We start from the raw sequence: 27,963 nt of genomic DNA, 5'->3' as shown, positions 1-27,963 counted from the left end.
ATGAATTCCCTGGCACAGAAGGTGAATCTCGGTAGCATACATAACTGAAGTTTCCCCCATGCCTCTTTTACTGCAAAAGGCTAAACTGCAAATGAAGCAGGAATAATCCTTTGAAACTTCATAAAATCAATGCTTAAAGTCTACTTATTTGTCAAATATTTTTTAAACCAAAGATGTTACAAGGAAACGGCCAGAGTAAAAGTGTTTTAGATAACCACTACTTTTACACCTAAACAGAAAAGAGAATGCCATTGACAAATTAAACACATCGTCAAAAATATGTGAAAGAAATATAGGCAATAAGACCTTTAAATCACATTGTCGATTAAATATAAAATGCCAACCTATCAATTTGTATTGCGTTATGAGAGAGCATGATATTCCTTTAAACAATGTCAAAAGCCACTGTTCATTTACACATCCTCACTGCTAAGAATGAAATGAAAATAAAATATGACACCACATGCATGGCAGGTAATGTGTTCTTAAGAATTTCTAAATGCCAATGTGATGTGCACACATGAAACAGAAAGAGGCTCATTACACACTGATAAATGAAAAAGGAATACTAATGTTTCTGCAGTTGAGCCCCTTTCAAATGTGGTCTCCTGAACACCCGAGGATGACTCCACATGCTGAATGCTGTTTCTATCTTCTTTTGTTCTACTTTTCAGAATGGAAGCTACTCCACTCATTTCTTTCCAGCTCACATGATGAGCCAGCTCTCTACCATAACATAAAACAAACACGTTTCATGTCATGGCACTGGCAGAGATCAGTGAAACAGGGAAAATGCATCTGATACTCATCAACACTGAGGAAAACCCCCTTGATATTGGTAAAATACTGCACAGAGAGAAAACAAAGTACGCCAAGGTGCCTGAATGAGGTTTAGGTGGCGACAGTGCAATGACAAGTGAGGCCATTAATGCCAACTTCAGAAAACATCCTGTCACGACAGAGGAGGTCAATATCTTGAAAGCTGTATGGCATAATAGTTGCATAAACACTTACATCAACAGAATACCTTAATTTCCCAACACAAAAAAGCTCATTCCCTCATGCTAAAGGTCACTCCAAATGTTCAGCCTGTCATAGAGTCAGATCTTAACCCAATTAAGTACCTGTAGGATATGTTGGTAGACCCATTCATTAATGTCAATCACCGGCACATAAAATCACATTCAAGATTAAATGAAAAGGTATTTACCAGTCTCTGCCATGCCATATGCACGCATACAACATAACACTCATGCAGAGCTATCGGACTTGAATGCATCATGAGACTCAAAACATATTTGACTTTTAAACTTTGTCAGGTGGTTTTTATACAAATGATCTGATGACATAAGTTCTGAAACCTAGAGAGCATAATCTAATTCATCCTGAATTTGTGTTTCAAGTGTCAGAGTGCTTACATGTAACCACAGATAACTAGTGTCTTGCACCTCAATTATGCATACTTCATATGCCATACTTTTTTATGAGTATGATGCCAGACTGGATTTCTGTTTCTGCAGTGGTTTCCGTAGCAACAGTCTCCCACCTTCAGATGAGCAAGCAAATGCACTTTCATTAAACCCACCTTTATCTGGAGCTATTTCACACTGAGCCATCTTGTACCCATATATACCAAGAGCAAACTGAAGTGCGGAAAGACAGCCTTTCACCTGCCTTCACAGCTCATTCTGTAAAAAAGTCTAGTCTACTCAATGCTAAATTTGGATCATGGGGAACAGCAGTCTGATTTTTTCCTTAAAGTCCAAAGATACTACAAAGGAACAGCTGGACACCCAAATAATCTATATCTGCAGATCACCATTATTTTTGTGTTCTAGTTTTGTATTCATTTGTTTTCTCAGCATTCAAGCCTCACATAAAATGCTGAAGAGTATGAACGATTTTAACACCCACTTTGTGAATTTATATATTCATTGCCACTGAGAGATTGTAACATATTCAATACAGGGGGATTATAAATGCAATGCACAAAAATAAAAAATAATTGTCTTGCTTTTGTCCTGCTAGTAACTACACTCTGTATGTGCTGTGACTATCATTCTTTATTTAAATATTTTTTTTACTTAAAAACCTAAATGGATGATATGTGTTAAAATGATCATTTATAAGATGTTTTAAAATGCATCTCATTTAAGTGGAATTTGAAGCCAAGCTGTGTACATGAATGCTCATTTCACAAAGTAAGGCACGATCACATAAGATCCAATTCCTAAAAAATGCTCAATTCATTCTGATGAAAGAAAGGCTTCACAAATGTATCCTTTTCTTAGAAGATAGATGTTATGAACCTGTTTTGCTTATCGTTTTCTCTGATTTTTTTTTAAATGTTCTCACCTGAGTGAGAAGAGGCATGGTCTTGATGTTGTCTCTGAATGGGAGGATCTGGCCTTTCCCTACATTTCCCTGGGCGGTGCAGTGGCTCTGTGGCTAAGGATCTGCGCCTGTGGCTGGAAGGTTGCTGGTTCGCATCGGGAATCCTATTCCGCTGGGCCCTTGAGCAAGGCCCTTAACCCCAACTGCTCCAGGGACGCCTTGTAAATGGCTGACCCTGCGCTCTAACCCCAAGCTTCTCTCCCTATCTGTGTTTATGTGTGTCTCATGGAGAGCAAGTTGGGGTATGTGAAAAAAACAAATTCCTTATACAAGAAATTGTATATAACCAATAAAGCGATCTTACATAAGATCTGTCAAACCATCCTGAAGTAGCCTCACACTCGCTCACACAGGTTTTTGTCCTGTGGTTTGACTGCTCATGAAGGGACTAAACTCTGATGTTTTCTTGACATGTTCACAGAGCCTTTTGTGTTTGATTTTCTCCTTCTCTCTTTTGTATTGAATTTGTTATTTTTATTTCATGTAAATTGGGCAGTGTGACAGTAGTAAGATAGTTTGTGGAAGACTTTTTTTGGGGGGAAGTTTGGTTTATTTTGGGGGACTGAGTCAAGTTAGTGAGGTGGAGTATGTTTGGATAAAAGCGCATATATATTTATAATATTGTAACAGAACCGGGGTTTATACAGCAATAGTAGCATAACAGCTTTTGCTACTATTTTACAGCTTTGACAGAAGCCATCGAGCCACATTTTCCCGAGACTGACCTGGGCTGATTCTCCTGTGAGAGACTCTCTCCTCTCTGGTAGGCATGGTCTCCTATCTGAGTGGTGGACCTCTTGACAATCTGCTTCAGCTCTGGCTCCAGGCGGTCTGTGATCGCCTTTATGGTCTCAGGAATCTTCTTCAGCTTGGCCAAACCCTTGATGAGGACTCCCATGAACACGCCACTGTTCTCCTCTGGGTCCACATCCAGGTCCTCCTTCACCTCCTGGAGATTTAGCTCTCGAACTACAAAAACAGGCAGTTCCACCATCTCATCTACAGAAACTTCTCTGACAGTAAAGACCATTGTGATGTTAAGAAAGTTTACTCAGAAAGTTTAAATTCTAATTGGCAATACAGTGCTCCCGATCATTCCTTATATTCTACTGTATATACAGCTTTTCACCTCAAAGTGTTTCACACATAGGGGAGGTCCCACTTCATCCACGTCTGAAGTGCAGCACCCAGCAGGGTGAGGTGCGGTAGCCATTACAGGCCAACAGCTTCACAACACAACCCATCAGGAGGGGAAGTGAGAAACTGCTTGACCAATTCAAATCAGGGGGAGCTTTAGGTAGGCCAGATTGTGCAAGCCCACAGTGCCATTCCGACAGGATACTGTGGATAACTCATCTGAAAAGTGCCAATCCATCTTAAATGACCAAATCAGGACCTCAAGCCAGCGTTTCGTCTGAGGGATTGCCCCTACAGCTAGCACAGTGTCCATGGTCATCACAGTGGGGCTTTACTTTGGATGTCCTGAGTCACAAGATTCTTCTAAATACAAAATATATCAGGTTCTAAGAATATGAGTATATGGGGGTTCAGACACAGATGATGTTATCAATGAAATTAAAGTCTCACAGGGCATATATGAGAACATCTTCCATTCTGGTCCAGCAGGAAGAGTCCCACCTGTTACCACAGCAACTTAGGTTTCCTGGGAGGTCACCCATCCTGCTTCTGAGGCCCTGCCCTTATTATATGGACAATGGTCAGTACAATCAACACTGAATTAATCGGACAGAATGGGAATATTTCAACTTCCCCACCTGCATTTTCTGTCAAAGCCTAGCAGACTGAAACTATGACCGCTTTTCAAAACGATTCAGAAAACTGCAATAACAGGATACAAAAGGTGGCTAATTAACATGACAGTTTAGCCTGGAGGTTAAATGGTTTGCAGTCAGCGTTTCACTGTTTTGTTTTCAGTTTATAAATGATGCTATCTCCGTGTTCATCATGTATTTCATCCTGAGTGATGGACAACAAAAGGGCTAATTTCATATTTCCCTGGAACAACATTATTCATAATATTATTAAATTCGGTATTTGATCTGGATTTTAATTTCCTGAGACAGCAAAACTATAGAAGAGCTAATGTTTATAATAAGTTAATGGACTTCAGTATTTCAACTGTAGTTTGCAAAATAATTACTACAATTACCAACAACAACAAATTAGGCATGTGCAGGCCATTAAACCTATCTGCATTTACAAAGAAGGAAGCTTGCCAATAAAAAAAACGTATTGTTATTGCAATACATTTAGACCAAGCAAATACTAATTGCCATTTTTTAGGTAATGGTGGCAAAACAGCTATTAGCAAGGTAATTACTTTAGCACTCAGTGTAAATGAAAGCAGTTTTTACCTGTTTTAGTAAATTCCTCATAAAAAGAAAATTAGGGGGAATCTAACCACTTAAAGGGAAAATCTGTGAGGATTTCAAAATGGGGATCAGAAGGTGACAGATCATCCTAAATGATGATTTTTATGTAGCACTTTTAAGAAAAAAATATTTTATTTATTTCTTAAATATTCAGTGGGGCTGGTTTGTTATGAAATCTTGCTACACTTTGCAAAATCTAAAGTGTGGTACATTTGCAGATGTAAAACACAGAAAATGTTTCAGCAGACAGGTGATACTTCCTTTGAATTGATGGCTGTTTGGTTTGGCCTGCAATTATATTTAAAGACTTGCTATTATGTCTGCTGTCAGCAATAGAAAAGAAGCAGCAGAAGAACAGATTCTAGTAAATCTACAGTGTATATATATTCCTATTTGCATTTTTAACACCATTATCTGCACTGAAAGGCAAAACACCACATTAGGCACCAGTTATGTTGTGACCTCACACTGATCTTAATAACATGTTGATGCCGGTAATGATTTCTGCAAAACCTACACTCATGATTTCATTACTACAGCTCCCATCAGAGTACAAAAGAGGTGCCCATTATAAAAATGACTCAAAATATTTATTTTCACTGTTCATTTGAAAACAAAATGCATTAAATGTATTTCTACCACAGGTATGGTCAGAAATGGGTGGGTTCCTGAGATAAGTCAAGAACCTATTGTGCACCCCAATTTGAGCAATCAGTTACAAGTTGCTCTCTTTAGATGGGTACATTATCTATTTATTCATGTGCAAGATTGAATTATATTCAAGGCCAAACCTAAGGAATGCAGAAAAAATAACCTTCCAGTTACAAACTATCCAAGTGTGAAGCACACAAGGTTGGAAAACATCTTGGGTCTCCTGACACCGCACTGACATTTTTGCCTCGTACTCCCCACGTCAAAGAAGAAACAGCTTGTTTGGAGATGCCGATTACTTACTACTAGAACTCCCAGGAGTGGCGTACTGAGAGGGCTCCATGAACTTCCGTGGAGTAGATAAGTTGCTGACTTCAATCAAGGGGACTGGAGAGGTTTCCTTTGCAGATGAACTTTATTTGAAACAAAAATAAAAAGGATTAGGACCATACAATTCTTCTAAATCCAAAAGATATTAGGTTATGAGAATTGGAGTATTTGGGGGTTATTTCGGACAGAGATGATGTTACCAATGACATGAAACTCTTACAGCGAATATACTGTATGAGAACAACTTCCTTTGAATGATGCATGCCAGCATTTCATTCCAGAACACCACACGATACGTTAGATGGAAAAGTAGATTTCCTTTAAAATAAACCCTGGGTGTATGCACGTAACTTAAATATTGTGACACTGATTTAAAGGAAGGGGAATGGGTATTTTCTTCTGAATGTAAGAAAAGGTACAAGCTGTTGAAATTTTCTAGTAAATCAATTAAAGATGTTTATCCAAAAGGAAAGAAAATAATTTGATTGATGTATACTTGCATACAATGTACTTCATCAATGAAAACAAATGTAAAGAAATTGCATCACAATAAAACTGAGTATTGGATGCAATAGGTCTGCATACATGGTATTAGGTTTAAATTTATGTTTCTACACAGCATTGCATTAATCAAGCACTATCTGCCTTGTCACACTGCTTAGATGATGCTAAAAAATGGATGCAACAAAATGTTTTACATGTGAACCCTGACAAGACCAAAGCTATGGTGAGTGGCACTCCTTATCAACTCTACAACTGTGTCAGGTCTAGCTGACTATTGATGATGCTGGAATCAGTCTACGAAGAAATCCTGTATTTGACGTACACGTTCACAATGCTGTGAAGTTGTCTTTTTCCATCATCACAACATTGCTTGAATCAGTTGATGTCTGTCCTGATGTCATGTTAGCCAGCATTTTTAAATCCTGTCTAAAGCTTATTTTTACACTCTATGTTTGAATGATCTTTGATTGTGTTAACGTTTATTCATGTGTATCATGTGTATACGTTTTTACTATTGCTTTGCTTTACTGAATTGTATAACATGGCATTATGAAAGCAATGTTGCACCTACAAACCAAATAAGCTAAACAGACTGAGTGGCCCCCTCTCATTTTTAAGGTTTATTAGGTCCTTTAGAAACTCTGTCCTGGTAAAACATCTTATATAACTAAATGTGAATTCTGAAGCAATCAAAACGATTGAAATCCATAATTAATTACGGACATGACAAACCACAAGACGTTAATCCAATAAAAGAGAGGGAACAACAGAACTGCACTCAATAGAAGCTGTAAATAGACATCACAGCCTTCAATAATTTGTGAAAAGTCATTTTGGCATCCCCTGCCTGAATTCAGTCAATTTACCTACGAATCTTTACTATGACTTGCTAGGATGAGTTATTGTACAATAAATAATAAAAGTTTAAGAAACACAATGTACGCAGCTTAAAAAAATATTCATCTTTACTATAGCAGGAAATCATTTTAGATACTCATCCAAAAAACAAATCAAAACATATCAAATACATCTGTTATCTTCAGCTAAGATACTAGCTCTATGAAGAGTCCAGTTGAGAAAATGCATAAAGGAAACATAAAATGGCTTAAAACATCAATTAAAACACTTCAGTCACTCGTCTATAACAGCCACATCTACAGAGACCTTTATCTCTACAGCTTCTGCACCCTGGATAAAGCTGCGCAAAACTGCTCCTGCTGTGATCAGTTCTGCCTAGGCCCCACCCAGTATTATGCAATGACCTGTACATGTTTGTTGGAGAAAGGGCAAAGAGAGCTCAGAAAGTGGCCCAATGGAAAGCTGATCTCTTCAGACAAATACCAGTTTAAAAATAAATATGAATTTAAACACCCAGCAAGCATACAAACTATCAGTCACTACCTGTGGTAAGGTCTGCTTATGAATGACCTCGATGTGAACACATGCCTAAGACTTTACTAACAGGAGAAGCATATTAATTCATGTACAGTACCTTTGATTGCACACTAATATTTAAAAGAGTAAGATAGCCTGTGGGAAAAGGGATGCATTCCTTGCACAGAGGTTAAAAGATCTACTTTAAACCAAGGCATTCTCAAACACATTAACTGGTACAGATATATAATTTTACAAGGGGAAAATATAACTAAACTTTCACTCTGTAAAGAATAGCTCTTAAAAAAAACAGTAGCTAGACTACAAACTGATAATCCTGGATTAAGGGGTGATGATGTGAAGAGTTTGGTCAACATGACTGAAGGGGATTATTTCTTGGTTTAGAGCAGCAATCAGGCTTTTGCTTCTGGTAGCCTGTAGAAACAAAAAACAGGGATCGTCCAGGAACAAGGCTATAAACTGTAGTGAAAGGGACAAAGCTTGATCTCACACCGCCTTTCCAAGGAAAAGCAAAGGTCAAACCAAACTAAAACACTGTCTGAGAAAAGATCTGTGCAAAATCTAAAGTTAAAATTAATACCAAGGCAAGGGTTAATACTAATAATAATTCCTTAGGCTTATATAGCATTTGTTTCTGGACACTCCACTCACAGTGCTTTTCAGGTAATGAGGACTCCCCTCCATCACCACCCATGTGTAGCCGCCACCTCAGTGATGCAACAGCAGCCAAAGTGCACCAGTCCACTCACCTCACATAGCTATTAGTGCGAAAACAGAGTGATGAAGCCAATTCATAGATGGGAATTATTAGGTGGCCATGATTGAAATGGCCAATGGGAAATTGGGCCAGGACACTGGGGTAACACCTTTACTCTTTTCAAGAAACTCCCTGGGATTTTTTATGATTTTGAGAGTCAGGACTTCAGTTTTACATCTCATCCAAAGGATGGCACTTTTTTTACACTACAGTGTCCCCATCACGATACTGAAGTGTTAGGACCCACACAGACTGAAAGGTGAGCACCCCTTACTGGTCCCACCAAAACCTCTCCCAGCAGCAACCATAATTTTCAAGTCCAGATAAGGTTAGAATTGAGCTAAGGTTAGGGATACAGAAAAGAAGGGACCAAGGGCTTCAGTTAGTTCTTTGACTTAGAGCTTGGACAGCACAGGTTGTTTAATTTAAAGATGGAGACAGCTAAAATTAGAGATGGTATAAAATGCATTTGTGTTTAGAACCAAGGTTATTACAAAGCAAAGAATGTCTAAGCACAGTATTAGGAGGATCTAGGTTGAAGTATTTAGCTCCATTTTCATTTTTTTTATTCATCGTTTGATTGTTTTATGTAACCGTACATTTACATTTATTATAAGTATAGACCTTATAATACAACACTATCACTAGCAGCTAGCAACTAATATCAGTTGCTATTTTAAAGACTTTTGTCATAAGAATTTAAAAAACTACAAAGTGAACACAACAGAAAGCTAGTCAAAGTAATATAGTGCTTGGTTTTGTAAAAGAAACCCTTTTTCTAACCTTTTGAACATACTGTAGCAAGCATCATTTATCTAAAACTAGTTCTGTACTTATTATTCTGTAAGAATAATTATGAGAATAACACAAACAAGATACTTCAACAAGATAGGTCACTGACTTGCATTATATAAACATAAATGTGAAAAAATAACAATCTGACTGATTTTAAAACAGCAGGTCACGCAATATTCCTTTAGAAGCTAATACTTTCTAAACTGTGAGCTTCTTGTCATATAAAGCACCATAAACCATCCATTATTTCTTTGTTTTCCCTGACTGAAGTATCTTTCTTCTGTAATATGGGGTAAAGGGCACGAGTCATCACTTCTAAATGGCTTAAAGTAAAGCATTATTGTGCCTAATTGCATGTCATTTGGGTTTAAACACTGCAGGTAATAGAATCCAGATGCCTTATTTAAAATGCCAAACCACAGAAGTTATTAGCCCTATTTTTTATGCAACAAGCACATTATTAATGGCAATGCTAAACACATCAGAAGACACATTAAAATGGAAATAGTCTTGCTATCCATAACATGGAAAGTGGAGTAAGTTTAACAGAACTGCAAAACACAATTTTTGACAACTGAAAAATGTTCAGGCTAAAGTGCATTGAAGTTCTACAGTATAGCATGCATGCCTATTTCCATTTGAATGAACCTATGCCATTTACATAATTGGATGGATTTATAGAGTCACAGCTATCTGGAACAATCGTCACATAAAATATCTCTCTCTCCAACTAACTCATTGACTATAAGAATAAGAACATAGATTAAAAATGAGAGAGGTCATTTGGACCGTCTAGCTTGATTGGTTGCTAGTAACTAAATGATCTAAGGAGCTCAGCTGTTTCTCGTAAGAACCCAGAGCATCAGCTTCAACAACAATGCTAGGTAGTTGGTTCCAGACCTGCACAATTCTTTGTGGAAAGAAGTTCCTCCTGTTTTCAGTTTTAAATGCACTTCCTCTTAGCTTTCATTTGTGTGCCCTGGTAACAGTTCTCTATTCCAATACCGGAGGCACTTCTGCACACAAAGTGTTGTGGGAGTTGCTGCAACAAAGCTCTGTTGTCAGAGTTGATATCGAGGCTTTTCTTGAAAGAAGTGATAAGTTGTATGAAATGACTTGTGGAAGAGATATCCAGAGGCAATTACCTAAATTAATAACACCTTGTTTTCTTAAGCACAAGTGGTAGATTGCCATCAGGCACAAAAACATCCTATTTTTAAGTGTTCCCAATGCCTGTTTACATTTCTACCTCTTTAATGCAATATTATTTACAGACCAAATTACAGAACTTTGTCGTTGTTCAGCCTGAGGCATGTTAATTTGTTTTTTACTCAACACCTGGTTGAAATACCCATTTAATGTATTGACCATTTTTCTGTCACCCTCCAAAACATTCCCTTTATTATCTCTCTGACACTATGCTTCATCATTTACTGTTCCTGTGCTGTTGCAATACTACAATACATTATTCACTATGCATATGTAATACATTTATTTTAGACTAAATAGCAATATTCATTTATACTGCTCTCTTAGTTTCATTTCCTTGTTATGCATCTTTTTAATTATTTTCATTAACTTGATTTTTTCTAAATCATTTTGTAAAGTGTTTTTTTTCTCCTTATATTTGATGTATTACACCATTTGGACCACCACTTTCGTGACTTTGATCTGTGAGCCAGATGAATCTGTTCTTCAAGCAGATTCTCTTTAAAATAACTGAGAATACTTCTGTAAGGAGAAATGAAGCAGCAGCTGTTATTTCAACAGGATTTTATTATTGTTCTTCTTGCTTAAATCTGGAAGCTATGGAAACAATGCAAACCTGAAACGGAAGTAAGGATCAAAAAGTCTTGGGTAATGGGTAATTCCCAATGAGATCAGGAAGTGGAAGAGTCTGCGGAGAGAGTATGTTTTCCATTCCGTCATGGATCAAATAAAACATAACCAGTAGCTATATCATTCTGCAGCTCACAACTGGCAGCCCACTGCAGCTAAGCAGGTGTGAGCCTGGTCAGTACCTGGATGGGAGACCTCCTGGGAAAAACTAAGTTTACTGCTGGAAGAGGTGTTAGTGGGGCCAGTAGGGGGCGCTTACCCTGCAGTCTGTGTGGGTCCTAATGCCCCAGTATAGAGACAGGGACACTATACTGTAAAAAGGCGCCGTCCTTTGGATGAGACGTAAACCCCTAGGTCCTGACTCTCTGTGGTCATTAAAAATCCCAGGACATTTCTCAAAAAGAGTAGGGGTGTGACCCTGGCGTTCTGGCCAATCAATCATGGCCTCCTAATAATCCCCATCTATGAACTGGTTCATTAGTCTGCTCTCCTCCCCACTGATAGCTGATGTGTGGTGAGCGTTCTGGCGCACTATGGCTGCCGTCGCATCATGCAGGTGGGGCAGCACATTGGTGATGGTGGAGGGAAGTCTCCATTACCTGTAAAGCGCTTTGAGTTGAGTGTCCAGAATAGCGCTATATATGGGTAAGCAATTATTATTAGTAGTAGTATTCTAATGCGGAGCAAGCTCCTTACCTTCCTGACCTTCCCTTGTCCTTGTCCTTGTCCTTGTTCTTGTTCTTGCCGCCCACCCGGCTGGTGGACTTGATGTACAGGTGCCTGTGCAGCTCATCGATGAGAACCAGGTGCATGTTGAGCTTCTTGCTGTGCAGCTCCAGACGCAGGTCGCTGAGGCCTTCCACCTGCAGGAGAGGTCCCTCCAAGGACTCCACAGCAGAGACCTGCCATGACACGCCAGGGGGAAGGATCAAGAACACTGCAAGACAGCTGAGCGTAAGGCGCTTATACTAGGAAAACACACATCTTCTTGCACTTTAACCTGGGAGATATACTGTATTCCAGTGCTAACATGTAACATGACACTATACTCACAATGGTAAAAGTATTAGAGATCAAGGCTGTAAATTGTGGGGCAGGACAGGGGCGCAGTGGTTAGTATTGCTGCCCGGAGCCCTGGGTTCAATCACTGGGGTGCTACCTGTGTGGAGTTTGTATGTTCTCTCCATGTTTGCAGGGGTTCCCTCCCACTGTCCAAAGACTTCCTTTAGATTAATTCATGTCTGGCGAAAGTAGAGAGGGTCTTCTGCCCTTTGCTTTCGAAGGAGTGGCTCTGAGTCGATGAGTGAGGGCAGAGCATGAACAGAGCCTTCCGTTGTTGCAGCATGTTCAGACAACTCTTAGTAAAGCAAGACATTTCTAAATCCCTGCTGCCTGTCCCCTAGAATCCTACTGCCATACAGATGATCCTGTAGATTAGTTCTAATTATCTTTCCCATAGCCTTAGGTGCAATACAAGTAAAACTCATTGGGCTGTAATTACTTATTACTACTTACAGTTTTGTCTCTTTTTTGTGGATGAGCCCTTCATTAGCAAATTTCCAATCAATGGGTATCACCCTAGTCTTGAGTGACCATTCAAAGAGTTTTGCAAACGGTCTAATGAATTAGGAGGGAAGGGAGCAACTCTGCGATATAATATTAATTCCTTGGTCACCTTCTTCTGCATACATTTTTGCTAATTCATTTTTTACTTACAACCCCGTCATTTTGAGTAGGGCCTCGCAATATAAATAACTTTGTTTTGCTATAGACTACTGGTAACTACTTTAAAAAGTGACCAAAGTTTACAATACTAGTTAGGTTACTCAAATCATGTGCAGATGATTCAGGTAATCTTCAGTATAATGCAAGAGACTCTTGTTAGACCCAAAGAACTGTTTTACCACCTAGCAACCCGATCTCATCAGATCTTGGAAGCTAAGCAAGGCTAGGCATAATCCGTACTGGGAAGGGAGACCTCTAAGGAAAACCTGGCAGCTGCTGTGAAGTGGTGTTGGTGGACCAGTAGGCAGTGCTCTTTCCTCTGGTGCAGAATTGCTCCAGTATGGTGACCGGGACACTCTACTGTAGGACCTGCTGTCCTTTGGATGAGACATTAAAGCCAAGGCTGGCTACTTAATTATTAATGAATTTGTTGCTATGGTCCTGACCAATGTTCCCTCTAATTTTTAATGGCCTGTGTGCGCAAAAATTGTGCAAGCAACTTTTTTCCCCAGTGACAAAAACTTGTGCGCACAAAATCAAGTGTATGTAAATTGTAAACCTGAAATTATTTTTTTGCCAATATACTCCTTCTCATAGAAGCATAGAGATCCGAAAGACCGGGACAGCGATTCAACGAGCCCAGTCATAGAGAGTGAGGGTCGAGCGAGCATGAGCAGTGAGGTATGAGACTACGAGAGCACAGATATCGATGATCGAGTAGCAATTATAATGCACACAGCCAAGTTGGGCCTCTCGCAGCCAGTCTCGTGTGGTCAATTTCGCATTTTTCAATTGACAACCGGGTTTAATTTTTTGTGTGCAGTTCAATTTCCTATGTGTGCTGATTTCCTAACCTGTGTGCGCGCACACTCGCACAGCTTAGAAGGAACATTGGTCTTTACCAGAAATAGGCAGTTTCCTAATAATAGATGGGTTGATGGATATTTTGACAGCCTTACATAAATATATACTATACAAAGAAATACATATAAAATAATACTCAAGCAAAAATTCAAAAACTCAGTAAAAACTCTGTAAGAATTAGACTACTTCTAATTAACCAAGCAATCTCATCACTACATTTTCCAGAACGCAACAGTGAAAAATAATAATAAAGCCTGACAACCAGTACAAGCTTGGTAATGAGTTTTAGATAGCGATATAATGCTAACCAGCAAACATATTCTTAATTTCTTTCATTTACCATCTAAATCTCAGTACTGCATGAGTTGTCATGTTACAAGGTACACGCTGTAAAGGATTTGATTTATAAAGGATTTCATTTTTAATTATCACATATAACATGATAATTAACAACTGAGATCTGGATTTTTGTAAGTGGATTATATTTACAAGTCACCAATTCCTAATCCCAAATAGCTAACAGGGATTTGAGACTCCACATTCTGATTGGCTGTTAGAGTGTACGGTCCAGCACCCACATCCTTAACACATTATTAACATGAATAACTCTGAAAGCAAAAGAAAAGATGACAAACACCGAATAAACATCCCGTGAATCATAAACATTTCTGTGTCCTAGCAATATAACCGATTAATACTACTGAAACTGAAGTTTAAAGATAGCTCCTTGACAAAATGTTAACATCTGCAATTGTATTTATAAAATACAAATACATTTTTTCAGATTTCAAGATCCATCCTAACATCCAGACATACAATGTATATAAAATGAATGTAAAATACAAAACATGAAAATTATCTAAATGTCTTAGCAATGACAGTGGAGGTAGCTGCTAAGAAGAAATAAGTATCACCTATACTTGAGTCCATCTTATTATCGAGTTTTGGACTTTAAGAATGGTTCAAAAAGGGAAAAGTTTTTGTCCCAACTATGTGATTTGGTTGCTAGTAACTACAGTATGTGATCTCAGGATCATCATTAGCAGCTGTTTCTTGGGAGAAACCAGGGAACCCCCTTCAGTAACACAAGAGGCTGCAGACTCCCACCACTCTCAGTGTTGAAACGTGCCTCCTGCGCTCAGATTTTACTGCACGTACCCGTTAACGTCCACTTGGCTTGTGTTTCACTGCTGACAACTTCTAATACTACTAAATTCATTAAAAGGTAAGTTATGCTGAAGCATGCTTCCTGTCATGCATATCATAAATGTCATTTACGGGGTGCACAACATGACATCATCATTAATCTCCTAATAAGATTGCAAATTCCATAACTACAGTATGTGCAAATAATATATACCACACAATGCAGAAGCTGTGCTTACAAAATAGCCTCAGGCTTCTAGACGTGTGTCCATGGCATGTAAAACATTCAGTGGTACATGTAAGAAAAAAAGTCATTTACATGCCTGGGTCAGGCATATAGCATTTTGATGCCCTGAAGAAACCAGTCATTCAATTGGTTATTAGCAACAGTATTAAAGCTTTAACTTCCATCATCTTCTGGGTCCCAAAATTGCTCAGCCATAACAAAATTCTCATTTTTCATAATACTACAGTTTCTGGAGAAACAGCCATCAGAAGAAAAGCTGTCAATCACACTAAGATTTGGATTTTACAACACCTTAAGAAGAAAAAAAACTCAGCCGCTCAGGCCCCCAAGATAACTTTCACACACAGTCATCAGTTCGGCGATTCTTGGTCTTAGTCTTTCTTTAAAAAGGTAACATGGAACACAGACGGTTCATGAGTTTTGCACCTCTGGGTGCAGATGACATGAATGACATTTCTGTGTAAACCTGATAATATGTTCCTAATGTCAGCCTGCAACAAAACAGAACTGCACTTTATGGGTGAGTGCATAAACCAGAAATGAAACAGCTAATGACTTTCTTTGACTAAGGGAAAGATCAACAGGTGAACTTTGTAGATGACCACACTATGTATAGGTCAGTACATTTTACTGAGACCTAGGATACACACAAGTTAAACTTCCTTTCACCACCTTCAGAATAGCATGATGAATCTCCAAAACGATTAATTTAATAGCCATTTCAATCTGACAGTGTTCACACATTTGTGTGCAAATATTTGTTCACATTGACTAAAATATCTCAATTACAGAGAAAATCCACAAAATTACAGTTAATACTACCGTGTAAGTAATATCATAAACCAGAAGACGACAGTTAAAATGAATTCTTTCTTGCTTGTCTGCCACAAGCCAATTTGTTTTCTTTTATCTGGGTGTGAATTGCTATGCAGATGAAAAATCTTAACATTTCTGAACATTTACAGAAACAAACTATGATTCCTTGTCACAAACTGTATGCATTCTTCATGAATGCCTTCAGAACACGAACTCGGAAAAAAACCGCACAACTTATAGACAGGTGGAAAACAGTAATTTACATTTCAATTTTAAGGGAGCTTAGTCTTTATTCCTACAATAAATTAATTTGAATTTAATTAATAGATTAACACCTGGTTCTTTGGACATTATATGCTTTCATTACAATGGTATAAAAGCTCTGTTCATTAATTTCCTGCCAAAAATAAACGGAATCACATCTGACTTAGTTCTCAGGAAAACCGACAGGTTAATTAAATTATTACACTGTTCACACCTGCATTTTCTGCATTTACATTTGTACGCAATGACTTCCAGAAAACTGCTCTTTTCACAGTTTTTGCTCATTTTTCTGTAATAGAATAATTATAACATCCTTGCAAGTTCAGGTTTCCAACTAAGGTCTTCATGAGCTGAGTGACGTATGGTTAACGTTCCATGAGCTCTTGATTATTTAATGAACTCTTAATTGAGTTAGTCATTAATTAGGGCCTTTTTTAAATTTGTAAATGCTAAAAAGTCAGAAAGTGAAAGTTATGTGCCATCTGAAATAAGTAACTTGAAGTCTGCAACTTTTGAGGAGCAGAAATCAATTAAACAGTCAAATTAAGCAAATTGCTAAGTTAATGAAGCATTCAATTAAGTTACAGTGGGCTCAGTGAGATTGAAAACCTGAAGACACTGGGGGACCAGGACAAGGAACGCCTGCTCTAAGATATCTGCAGTACTGAACCTCATGTCACAGTAATGTCAATTCCCAGCTTTGAAGCAGCAGCAAAAGAAGAAAAGCCTTAATTCAGGGTCTTGTATGATCAGCTTTAAAAAGTCATATAAGGTACCTAGGAAACTATTATGCTTAAAAGAGAAGCAATACCACACGAGTAAGGAAATTAATTTTAAATAAAAACTAAAAAACGACACCTATTTTCTTAATTTGACTGTTTAATTGATTTCTGCTCCTCAAAAGCTGCAGACTTCAGTTGCAGAGCGCCAGGGGCGGAGCGGTGGCTCTGTGGCTAAGGACCTGCGCCTGCGGCTGGAAGGTTGCCGGTTCAAATCCTGCGGCCGGCAGAGGAATCCTACTCCGTTGGGCCCCTTAACCCCAACTGCTCCAGGAGCGCCATATAAATGTCTGACGCTGTGCTCTGACCCCAAGCCTCTCTCCCTCTCTGTGTGTCTCATGGAGAGCAAGTTTGGGTATGCGAAAAGACAAATTCCTAATGTAAGAAATTGTATAGGGCCAATAAAGTGATCTTATCTTATTCACCTGATTCAGAATGGATTTAGATCAATGTCACACAAGGATACCGGTTTATTCCACATCTCCTCAGGACAGACCGCAGAGGTGTGAAGCAATTAAGGGAGAGACTGCCAAGTCGAGAGCGATGTCTCCCTGTTTCGGATTGTATCAGGACTCAACCCTGCACGCCCTTTACATCTCATCTAACACCGACAATGAGAAACCTCTACAAGTGCCCTTCTCATCTGCATTTAAGCAATAAAATAACAAGACACACACCACTGCGCTCCCCCAACTCCTATCATTAAACACGACACACTCTACTTTCATTACCACCTCAGCTATTACTTGTTTATATTTAATAAATCTTCATCAAACTAAATGAATGGTTTTTATTAGTTAAGCTAATGGCCAAATGATAATGCTCTGGAGAGAGATCAGTGCTTGTTGGTGCATTCAGAGAGAGTGCTGAGGTCCTAGGTCAAGTATATGTCAATGCAAATGAGGCAGCATTAGCAGTAACAGACTAATGCAATATATCACCCCTGAGCTAATAGAATAAAATAAATTAGATAAGTTTATTGGAATAACCGTTAGAAGAAACTGTTCTCTGCATATAAAACAGAAAAGGTATTACTCTAAACAGGATAAGGGAAAATTGCCTGGTTAGCATAGTAGCAAACTACAGCAGTCAAACTAATCAACAATATGAAGTCTTTTCTTGCATCAGCCACATGTGGGTACCATTTAACTCTTAAAAACAGAAAAAAGGAAACAAAAACTGTTTTGTAATGAGTGATGAGCACAGGAATCAGGAGAAAAAAATGTTTTCGAGAGGGCCGCTCTGTCATTATATTTTGTAGAGTTAGTTTCCCAGTAAATCTCTCCTTTCATAACGGACTCCCTCTTAGCAACTATTCCAAACAGCGTCCTGATGAACATCAGCACTTAAGAATGTGTTTTAAGTGACAGCTGTGCAATGCAATTACAGTTATTCTGTGCAAGACATAAAAACATAAGGGAATAATCAAAAACAGGAGTGACAAGACCAGGAGGAAATAACTCTATGATGCAGAGCAAGCAAGCAAAAAAAAAACATTTCCTCAGAGGAGGCTCACAGAAATTGAAACAGCACCATATATATAATAATTAACATTCAACCTGATGTGCCTTAAGCAGAAAAACATCTATATTTACACAAAATGACTCTGCAATTAAAACAAAAATATCTCAAGGGCAAAATGAAGTTTCTGAAAATCCTGTACTAAATCGGAGCTAAAGGGGATTCTGTATATGTCCTCTGTATAGTATCAGAGGCCTTAAAGAAAACAAATAAGCAAAACATCAGAAGCACTTGACCCATAAGATTTATCTTCGTTATCAGTCTAGAGATAAAAAAAGCAGGATATTCTCAGATACCCTTTGCCTTTATATGATTGGGGATATCAGCTTTCAGAACGGCATCAACACACCAAGCAAACATCATCTCTTCTGGCATCGAATCTTAATATACAGTAAAAAGACTGGGGTGAATCACAAACCAAGCTTCTGTGGTGAAATTAACAATTAAAAGTTAAACAATTAAAATCAACCAGCTTAAGAAACTGAATCCTTAACACCACAGTAGCAGTTTTCTGAGGAGTACACGTTAGTCCATAATGTGTGTCCATACAGAAAGCAACAGCAATGCTGAATAAGCCCATACTGTACAGCAGCGCTGATGCGTCAAGCAGAGAATGTGTGCGTTCAGATAATACAGGTGCCGAGCTGGGCACACCGCAGCTCACTTTAAACTGTGCTCAATTGGGACAATTATAGGTGTCACTCCTTGGAAGGCCTGCACCACTCTCACCTAATGGCACAGACAAGATTCAAACCAGGCAGAGGCCTTTAAAAAGACAAATCGTTTACGTGTCTCCACACACATTATATACTAACAAAAGGGTGCAATTTTACTAGAAACTGCCTTCTAAGTACACCTCTGGCTGCCTTTTCTTCTTCAATACCTCAATTTACTTCTGTTTTTCAAATTAAAACAGACAAGTCCAATGTTAATAACACTTACCTGACAACTTCTTTTAAAAGTCATTCTAGCACTAGTTATGTAAAACACACAAAAGGAACCTTACAGAATTCCCCATTGTGTCCCAGCTTATCGTCAACATGGCCAGGATATCACAGGAAGTTCAAAACCCTGTTACCTTTCAAGAAATTAGGAAGCGCGACAAAACCAAAAATAGGTTATGTCTCTTTGTGTCTCAATGAGCCCTAGTGCCGAGAACCAGAGAGCAAAAGCCAATCAATTACTTCTGGCTTTAAATATTGACAGTACAATGGGGCAAGAAGAATATTATTTCAAGGGAAGCAAGAGTGTGGGTACAGACCAGACATGTCTCAATTGTCCTGTCCTCTCAAGAGGATGACAATAAGGTCGAATTTGATTCAAGCTTTTCCATGTGGTGATAGAAAGCACAAGACTACTATGCATAAAAACCATAGTACATAACTCAAATATCCATAAGGTGCACACAGATACCTTTGCCGTTGAGGTACTTACCTTACATTCAAGCAACCTGCTTTTCAGCCCTAAGATTCTCAAAGGCCCTGGGGCCCCAGGATGAACTTCTCAAACCAACACAGGGTTCACAATGACAACTGCTGTTTACAGTAACATGGCAGTAATGGGTATGGAAACATCTCACTATGGTAACAACAGGGGAGGGATATGAGATGTTATAACCACTGCTGATATTAAAAATTTAAAATCCAATAATCTTCAGCAGATCAGAATAATCTTTCATCCCACTTCTTTAATTCCACTGAAACTTCACATCATTCCTAAACAGATCATCTGCCAGTGTTGCATTAATAATTCTATCCAGAATTAATCTTTATGCATTAGAAAGAGCAGCTGGAGTGTTGTGAGTGATAATGAAACCTGTAACAAGCCATCTTTTGCCATCGCATCAAGACAATGGGGGAATTATAATTTCAATTTAAATGCAGAAATCTGAAGTATGCATCACTGGCAAAATTACTTCAATTAATCTGATCAGAATACAAAGATAATATTAAAAAGGGGTGATCCAGTTAGTTGGAATGTTTTTTAATGTGTCTGCATTAATCAGGGTGAGGAGAAATGCTATCAATCAGTGTTTTTATTGATGAACAAAGAAAGACAGGGACATTACCACACAAACACAGCGCAGCAATAGAGACAGTCATTTCGTTTTCACTTGATTTTCTGGCCATTCAAAGGCTACACCAAGCTTCTTTACACTGCAAGCAACACTAATCAACTTGTTTTCTCTAAAAAACAATCAAACACCTATTTTAAAGAAGGAGACCCCACAATGAAACACTGTTACCTCTGCATTCATGATCAATACTTTTTGCTGACTGGATGGAAATAGCCTGTTTTGAGAGTACTGTGCCTTGCAAACTCTGTCTTACTGCATTCATGCAAGAAGGTATTATACCCTAACTAAACCACAAATGAGATAAGGTAATAACCAAACTACTGAGTCTTAGCATAGCTCATATACCACATAAAACACCTTTGTTGGAAAGAGAAGTGACATCAGCATAGCTTAGACTTGTATATAAAAGACAATAGTAAACCACTGGGAATTTGAGAGTTTATATATATGCTGTAGACTTCTTAATGATAAACAGGAAACTTCAATGAGACAGAAATCTTATACAATGCTCAAACTCTTAAGGACGATGTCAGGGTATTTCATACTGCATCAGTGTCTTAACATAGCTCCTGCAGTCACGCAAACAAGCACAGCAAGGGTGTAAAATAAGATTTGCAACACAGTCCCTGCTTCACTTCTGGCACCAAGAAAAGGAAGCTGTCTACACAAGGATTGGAATTAAGACAGTGGTGGAATATGCTTTCATACTGGAAAAAAAAACATGGAGACTTCATTAAATTAAGACAAAACTACTCCATTAAGCTTCTGAGAATTTTTTTGTAAGGAAACAAGACGCACCTTAATTTCAGCAACTTCATATTTGACACTGTGGCCGAGACCACTGCACTGATGTGAAGCTACCAGCAGAGGCCACCACGCACAGGGTCTCAAAGACTAATTACTATACAATAAATACAGTTCACCAGGCAGGTATAGCACAGCTGAGAACATTTATTATATTACTACGTTATTTATTAAATTACTCTCATAGGAATGTTGGTTGTATAAAATGGGGTGTCTCTGTGGGAAGGGAGTAGCATCAGGTAGACCAGGGTCATTGAATCTCAAGGGAAGTTGTAGTAAAGAGCACAACTGGTGGAAGCCATCATGTGAAAGCTCTGCTTAGTCTCTTATGTGTGAAGTTTGATTCATTCGCTAAAGCAGAGCGAGGAACCTCCAGCATCTTCCTTTATACCTAGAGATGGGGTTGCTTCAAGTGCAAAGGTCCCTGAGCTATGTTATCAAAGTCAGGGATCGTCCACAGAAACAACAGCAGGACACTATACAGCTACGAGACTTCAAGACAAACTCATACCAGCATGTCTGTGGCGTGAAGGTAGTGCTTGCTGGACATGCAGGACTCCAGCTTTTGCGGCACTTGCTTAATGTTCTCGATTTCATCCAGCAGATTGAGGACATGCTTGTGCTCCATCCCCTCGATCCACAGCTTGCGCAGCTCGTCCCGTTTGCAGTGCAGGAGCATCTTGCAGGACAGCAGGTTCTCCTTCACCTGCGAACACACAGCACGGCCGTGAGGGGGGGATTCTGGAGCAGGACGGCGCATTTTGTTAAGGCAGCCTCGAGCGGAGTGATAAGCATGTGCACGTGGGGCACGGGACGCTTCCTTCCAAACTCTTGCCTGTCAGGTACAGAACATGGCTAGGAAAAACTGGACGACGAGAGTTAGAAGCAGCTGCTCCTTGAATGGTTTTTAAACGAGGCGTACTTTTGTTTTACCACTCATACATGACATAAAAAGAAATTCCACGTGGCAGAATGGATGGCAATCTTTCATACTCGAATCGTTTCACTTCCCTCGGGACACCCCTAACATATCATTTGAATATGTAAATACTGCGACTCAATAAAATAAACAAACTGGGCTTATGTATATGTAAAAATCGGAAACTTTCAAGAAATGGCAATCAAATAAAGCCAAAAAAAGAAATGGTGGGCAAAAACACAACATAACTCTTATTTGAAGGGGCCAGAAATATTTAACAACTCCTTCAGCTGCCATCAGTTTCTGTATCCCTGTGCAAACACGGGGCACAGGGGGAAGGACATCGATTACATTTTGAAACACAATTTGTGTGCCAATTAAACAAAAGGCAATGGTTTACAACAAAAACAGACGTAAGGGATCGCAGAAAACCCCCCAAGATTCCAGCAAGGCACTTCTGGAACAAATTAAAGAAAAAAATTCAAAGCATTGTGCTTGTAACAGGTCACAGGATGATGTTTTTTAATCAAGAACATTCTCGATAATATAAAAAATAGCCGACCTAACACTCTGCAGGTTTCCCCATGTGCTCTATATTACAATAGTAACTCAGTGCCGTGGGTTCAAAAATGTGTCTCTGTCATAGATCAAATACATTCCTATGGGTTTATTCACTTTGAAGAACAATACATATACCAGATACAGTATTGTGTATCTAAATCTGTAGAGTTTAGATGAAAGTCAAGATGTCACAAAGTGATAGACAGCTCAGCAACAAATCTAGATACAGTACCTTTCACAAAAACAGGTACAGTATTTAGTCACGCTGCAGGTACACAAGGCAAGTAAGGTTCAGGGCCAAACTACATCAACACTGTGAAAAGTGACACCTGAAAAGACCTGGAGACCTCCGCACCCACCTGCTTGATTTTGTTCCGCGAGTTGGTGATGCGCTCCGTGATGCTCTGGTACGTGCGAATGGCGGTGGTCAGCTCAGTGTAATGCTGTACAATCTGATCGTCCAGATCCCGGTCACATTTCTCATAGGCCTCCTCCAGGCGGCCCTTTTCAGTCTCTCGGTCCTGAACATCGTCGCTTCTGGACAGAGTCCTGCAGAAGGCAAAGGCCGGGATCAGTCACATTTTCCTCAGTTTAAAACTGTGCCGAAAAAATAAGCGTACATAGCCGGCTTCCCATTAGATGTCATTACAAATCTCTGTCCCCTCCATGTTCTGCAAGCTCTGCAGCTTGAAGTTCTCTGCCATCATTAACTTTAAAGATAACCACATGAGCACAAATGCCCATATTCCCTGAAGAAATACTGAACTTTGAAGATAAAGCTAAAGATATAATTAATAATAATAATTGCTTACACTTATATAGTGCTTTTCTGGACACTCCACTCAAAGCGCTTTAAGGTAATGGGGACTCCACCTGAATGATAAGACTGCAGCCATAGTGCGCCAGAACGCTCACCACACACCAGCTCTCAGTGGGGAGGAGAGCGGAGTGATGAAGCCAGTTCATAGATGGGGATTATTAGGAGGCCATGACTGGTAAAGGCCAGGGGGAAATTTGGCCAGGACTCCAGGGTAACACTCCTACTCTTTTTGAGAAATGCCCTGGGATTTTTAATGACCACAGAGAGTCAGGACCTCGATTTTACATCTCATCTGAAAGACGGCACCTTTTTACAGTATAGGTTCCTTGTCACTATACTGAGGCATTAGGACTCACACAGACCGCAGGGTGAGCGCCCCCTGCTGGCCCCACTAACACCTCTTCCAGCAGCAACCTTAGCTTTTCCCAGGAGGTCTCCCATCCAGGTACTGACCAGGCTCAGACCTGCTTAGCTGCAGTGGGCTGCCAGTTGTGAGTTGTAGAGTGATATGGATGCTGGCTGTGAATATTATGAGAATGCACACAGTTTCCCGGGGCAACTGCGGCCCGGTGACAACAGCAATGTAACATTTACTTTACAAATCGGAGAAGCACCAGTGTAGGAACGAGCAATACAGAATACAAAAATGGGAAATTGGTCTGAAAACAAAATAAATTAATAACCACCATATAAATTAAGGAAAGCACTATATTTACTGCTGTCAATCATTTATTGTCATGTTCATATTCACATTCATTTTCAATCACCCTTATCTTACACATTCACTGTCAACTCTGTAGAGTTGTTACAACACTGCAGACGTCTGCCAACATAAGCATCCTCATATTTGTTTTTCATCACCCTTGGATGCAACTTAATGGCTAGAAAGCTCCACCAAACTGAAAAAGAAACCTTTCAAGAAAATAAAACAATTTAGAATATGCTCCTGAACTACAACACAGAAACGTGGACGCACCTACATCACCACTCCAACCACTCATGGGGACACGCTAACAGAAATGTTGGGGAGGGGCCCTGTCTTTGAACCTGCCATCATGACATGACAGTCAGGCCTTACTCATTAAAATAAAACTTTCCGGTTCTTATGTTACAGTAAATGCCTTACTTTGAACAATTCAACCCATTAAGAATAAGGCACAAACCAGAAAATGCCCCCTTGCGGATCAATTTCTACTTCAAGGCTTTCAAGAGCCTTCAACCTTTACGTGAGGATGTCAGATTTTATCGCTTCATTAAAACATGTGACAATGTCACCTCTCCTAAAAGCCCTCCATCAATTGCTTTATCCAATTCAGGGTCACAAGAGAGCCGAAGCCTATCCCAGCAAGCAATGGACAAAAGCCAGGGTCCACTCTGGACAGACGGGACGCCAGTCCATCGCAGGGCACACACAGACAGACACTCACACCGGGACCACTTTTCTGAGAAGCCAATAAACCTGTTAGTAAAACCCATACGAACACTGGGAGAACACTGAGAGCACATTTCATTTTCAAAAATACTTTATTTTTGCATTTAACATATTATTACATATACACTTTAACAATAAGAGAACACGTGTCAAATCACCATCCTGCATTGCAGTAGTTCTGACTTCAAAACACTGCAATAAAGGTAAGCTTAAAGAGTTTTGGGAAATGAAAAATAAAAAAAAAAAATTTCCAGCCCAAGCTTACACTAAACCACAAACAATTGCATATGTACTCAGTAAAAAGAACTAAGTCCCTCAAAACAAAGCAACTTAATTAATGGAAAAGTAAATTTCATGGCATTTAAAGACCAAAACCTAATATAATAATAAACAATGCTAATATAAAATGTGTTGTGTGCTCCAGTTGCTTCTGAGACACCAAATCTCAGAATCTGTTTCATTTTTAGTCACGTTTTAGTGCATTTCACAGTCTTTGCAGTTACAAACAAACAAAACAAGTGACAGTTATAACCGCCACACAATATATGAAAAAATTAATTAAGTTCAATGAAATGAGCATGCAATTAAAAAAAATGAATTTCACATTGAACTAATGAATTTCACATTGTGCATCTCTATTTAATTTTTTACGATACAAGCTATTTTTGTAAATACAAGCTATTTTGTATTGTGACTATTTTGTATTCAGTGAAATTGGTTCACTGAAGTTCCACAGGAGACATCAAAAGCACAAAAGAGAAAATCAATATAAATATCATTAGTTTCTTACTCTATGGTGGTAAATGCTGGATAGAGTGAATTCATATTAAAAAAAAACAGTGAACACACCTCTGTACTACATCCCTGCCAGAACACTGTTGTTTTTAGATGTTTACCATCAAAACTAATGCTTATAACAGGCGACAACAAACAATTTCCTTCTTTGACACATCTTATAAATACATAGCAACAAGAATACATTTAAGAAAACCTGAGCATTATTGAAAAGATGCCATTTTACTTTTTCGTAATGATACATACACTTTTCACCGCGGAACAAACTAACTGTCAGCTGTTATACTGACAGATCTAACAACAAATGTGGATTTAAGGGGCACAGTCGCATTAAAAAAAGATCAGCGAAAACGAACCTGATAGCAACATTAATCACAGGTGTTGGAAAAGCAGAATCTATCAACTAAGGCATTTTTGGAACAGCAGTACATATATCTCTCCCTTGTGGCAGGTGAAGAAAGACATTGGTCTTACTTAACCACCAGTTATTACCACTAATTTCTTACAGCTAGATTTCAGTAGGCTACTATGGTCATGATGACCACATTGTCAGCTGATCATTGGCCTAATCTTAACTGAGGTAGCCACTGCTCTCCACAGCCCCTTCTTTTTTGTTTCTGGTACCCCAATATGCTATGTCTATTTTGGCAATAAGCTGTCCTGAGTTTGTGTTTTCTGAAACACTTCACAAGACATCCAAATAAATATGGTCACAACAGGGGACAACGGTGAATGCAGATGAGCCTTGTCTTCCTTCAAGAAACAACTGGATGAATTCCTTCATTCAATAAGCTACAAGCTACCAAATTGGCCAAATGGGCCAAAGTCTCCTCTTCTCTTTAATGTTTCTTATGACACGAGGCAGAAAATCCAACTGATACTTGGCAGTTACAGGAATGAGACAATAAATTGTAGAAAATATAAACCACAAAATCTAAGAGGCATTTGATACTATCCATGCTGCAGAATTATGAAACAGCTAAGATAACTGTGATTCTTATATTGCTGTAAACACAACTCTTTCAATCTGCAATACTTCCCTCAGTAAGGGTGACAAATCATTAGGAATTGTTACTGAGACAGAAAAGACATCTTCTATTACTTTTTATTAGTGGACTTCTTTTATTGACTTTTTATTGTATAAAAGTAATTGATATTTCTTTCTTAACAATTAATACAGGTTTATTTCAGTTGAATGTGTGTTTAGCAAATTATGCTCCTTAGACATAATAGAGTAAAAAACAAAACACGAAAAACACGAAAACAGGAAGACAACTGAGTTAGTGAACAAACTAATGAAAAACCCAGCCTACGGAAATGTAAGACTTAGGATTGTTTTTCATATTGAATAGCAGGTGTGTGAATGTTGACAAAATGACACAACGGAACTATAAATATCAGGAAAGGACGTATGCCCTTTCAAGCAGAAGGAAATCAGCACCATATTTACAGTGTAATATATATTTATGTCCAAAACACTGTGTTCTAACTTTGTTAATACTCTTCTGGCAAAGGTGTATTTACTGTACAAACAGCATGAATCTTCATGTACAACTCCTGTATGTAGTAACAGGATGTGGATGTGCTTGCAGGCCAGCAAGAGACGATCAGTCTTATTTTTATTTTCTGCAACACCAGACGCCGCATTTCTTGCGTTTGATAAAGATAATTCTTCCCTACCTGATCACAGAGATGAGTAACCCCGAAGGGTCTTTGCTTTTGCTCATTGCACTCCTGTACTTTCCTGCATCTGCTGCCATCTTTGAAGCTGCTGCACCCAAACACAGGAAAGCAACCAACCTTGCTAGTAGAGAACCAATGAGGAAAAGCCTTTACCCAATCAAATGTGCTCTTGAAGGTGAAGGCGGGCTCTTCACCAATATGTCTAGTTGAGGTGGTGCTTTGCAAGTTATGGTGGGAAATGTAGTTTTTTACGCAGGAAAGGCGTAAAATAATTTTGCAAGGAGGGAGATTTATTTGTGTAAAATAGAAAATACTTGTCTTGTCTCAGACCATATTCTGGGACACACATATATATTTACACCAGTTACTCATTTATTTGTCTGACTCTTATATCCAAAACAATTTACATTCGTGTTCCCATTGGGTATTTCCAGAATACCACAGGAGAGCCT

At 38.9% G+C, this 27,963-nt stretch overlaps 1 protein-coding gene across 2 annotated transcripts in view; it reads right to left on the bottom strand.

The window, feature by feature from the left end:
- The window catches only part of exoc4 (exocyst complex component 4), a 217,901-nt gene extending 190,294 nt beyond the window's left edge, over positions 1–27,607 (bottom strand). For both annotated transcript variants that reach the window (XM_088923436.1, XM_088923437.1), the window contains exons 1-6: positions 27,509–27,607; positions 23,141–23,330; positions 21,813–22,007; positions 11,755–11,960; positions 5,742–5,851; positions 3,120–3,363 (exon numbers count right to left, since the gene is read on the bottom strand). In XM_088923436.1, coding sequence (XP_088779562.1) covers positions 3,120–3,363; positions 5,742–5,851; positions 11,755–11,960; positions 21,813–22,007; positions 23,141–23,330; positions 27,509–27,588 — 1,025 coding nt within the window. In that variant the 5' untranslated portion in view covers positions 27,589–27,607. The remainder of the gene's footprint in view (positions 1–3,119; positions 3,364–5,741; positions 5,852–11,754; positions 11,961–21,812; positions 22,008–23,140; positions 23,331–27,508) is intronic.
- Between the last annotated feature and the right edge of the window lie 356 nt (positions 27,608–27,963).

This window comes from Atractosteus spatula, chromosome 8 (assembly GCF_055471065.1).
Source record: "Atractosteus spatula isolate fAtrSpa1 chromosome 8, fAtrSpa1.hap1, whole genome shotgun sequence".
Taxonomy (NCBI): domain Eukaryota; kingdom Metazoa; phylum Chordata; class Actinopteri; order Semionotiformes; family Lepisosteidae; genus Atractosteus; species Atractosteus spatula.
This window is presented reverse-complemented; position numbering and strand designations above follow the sequence as displayed.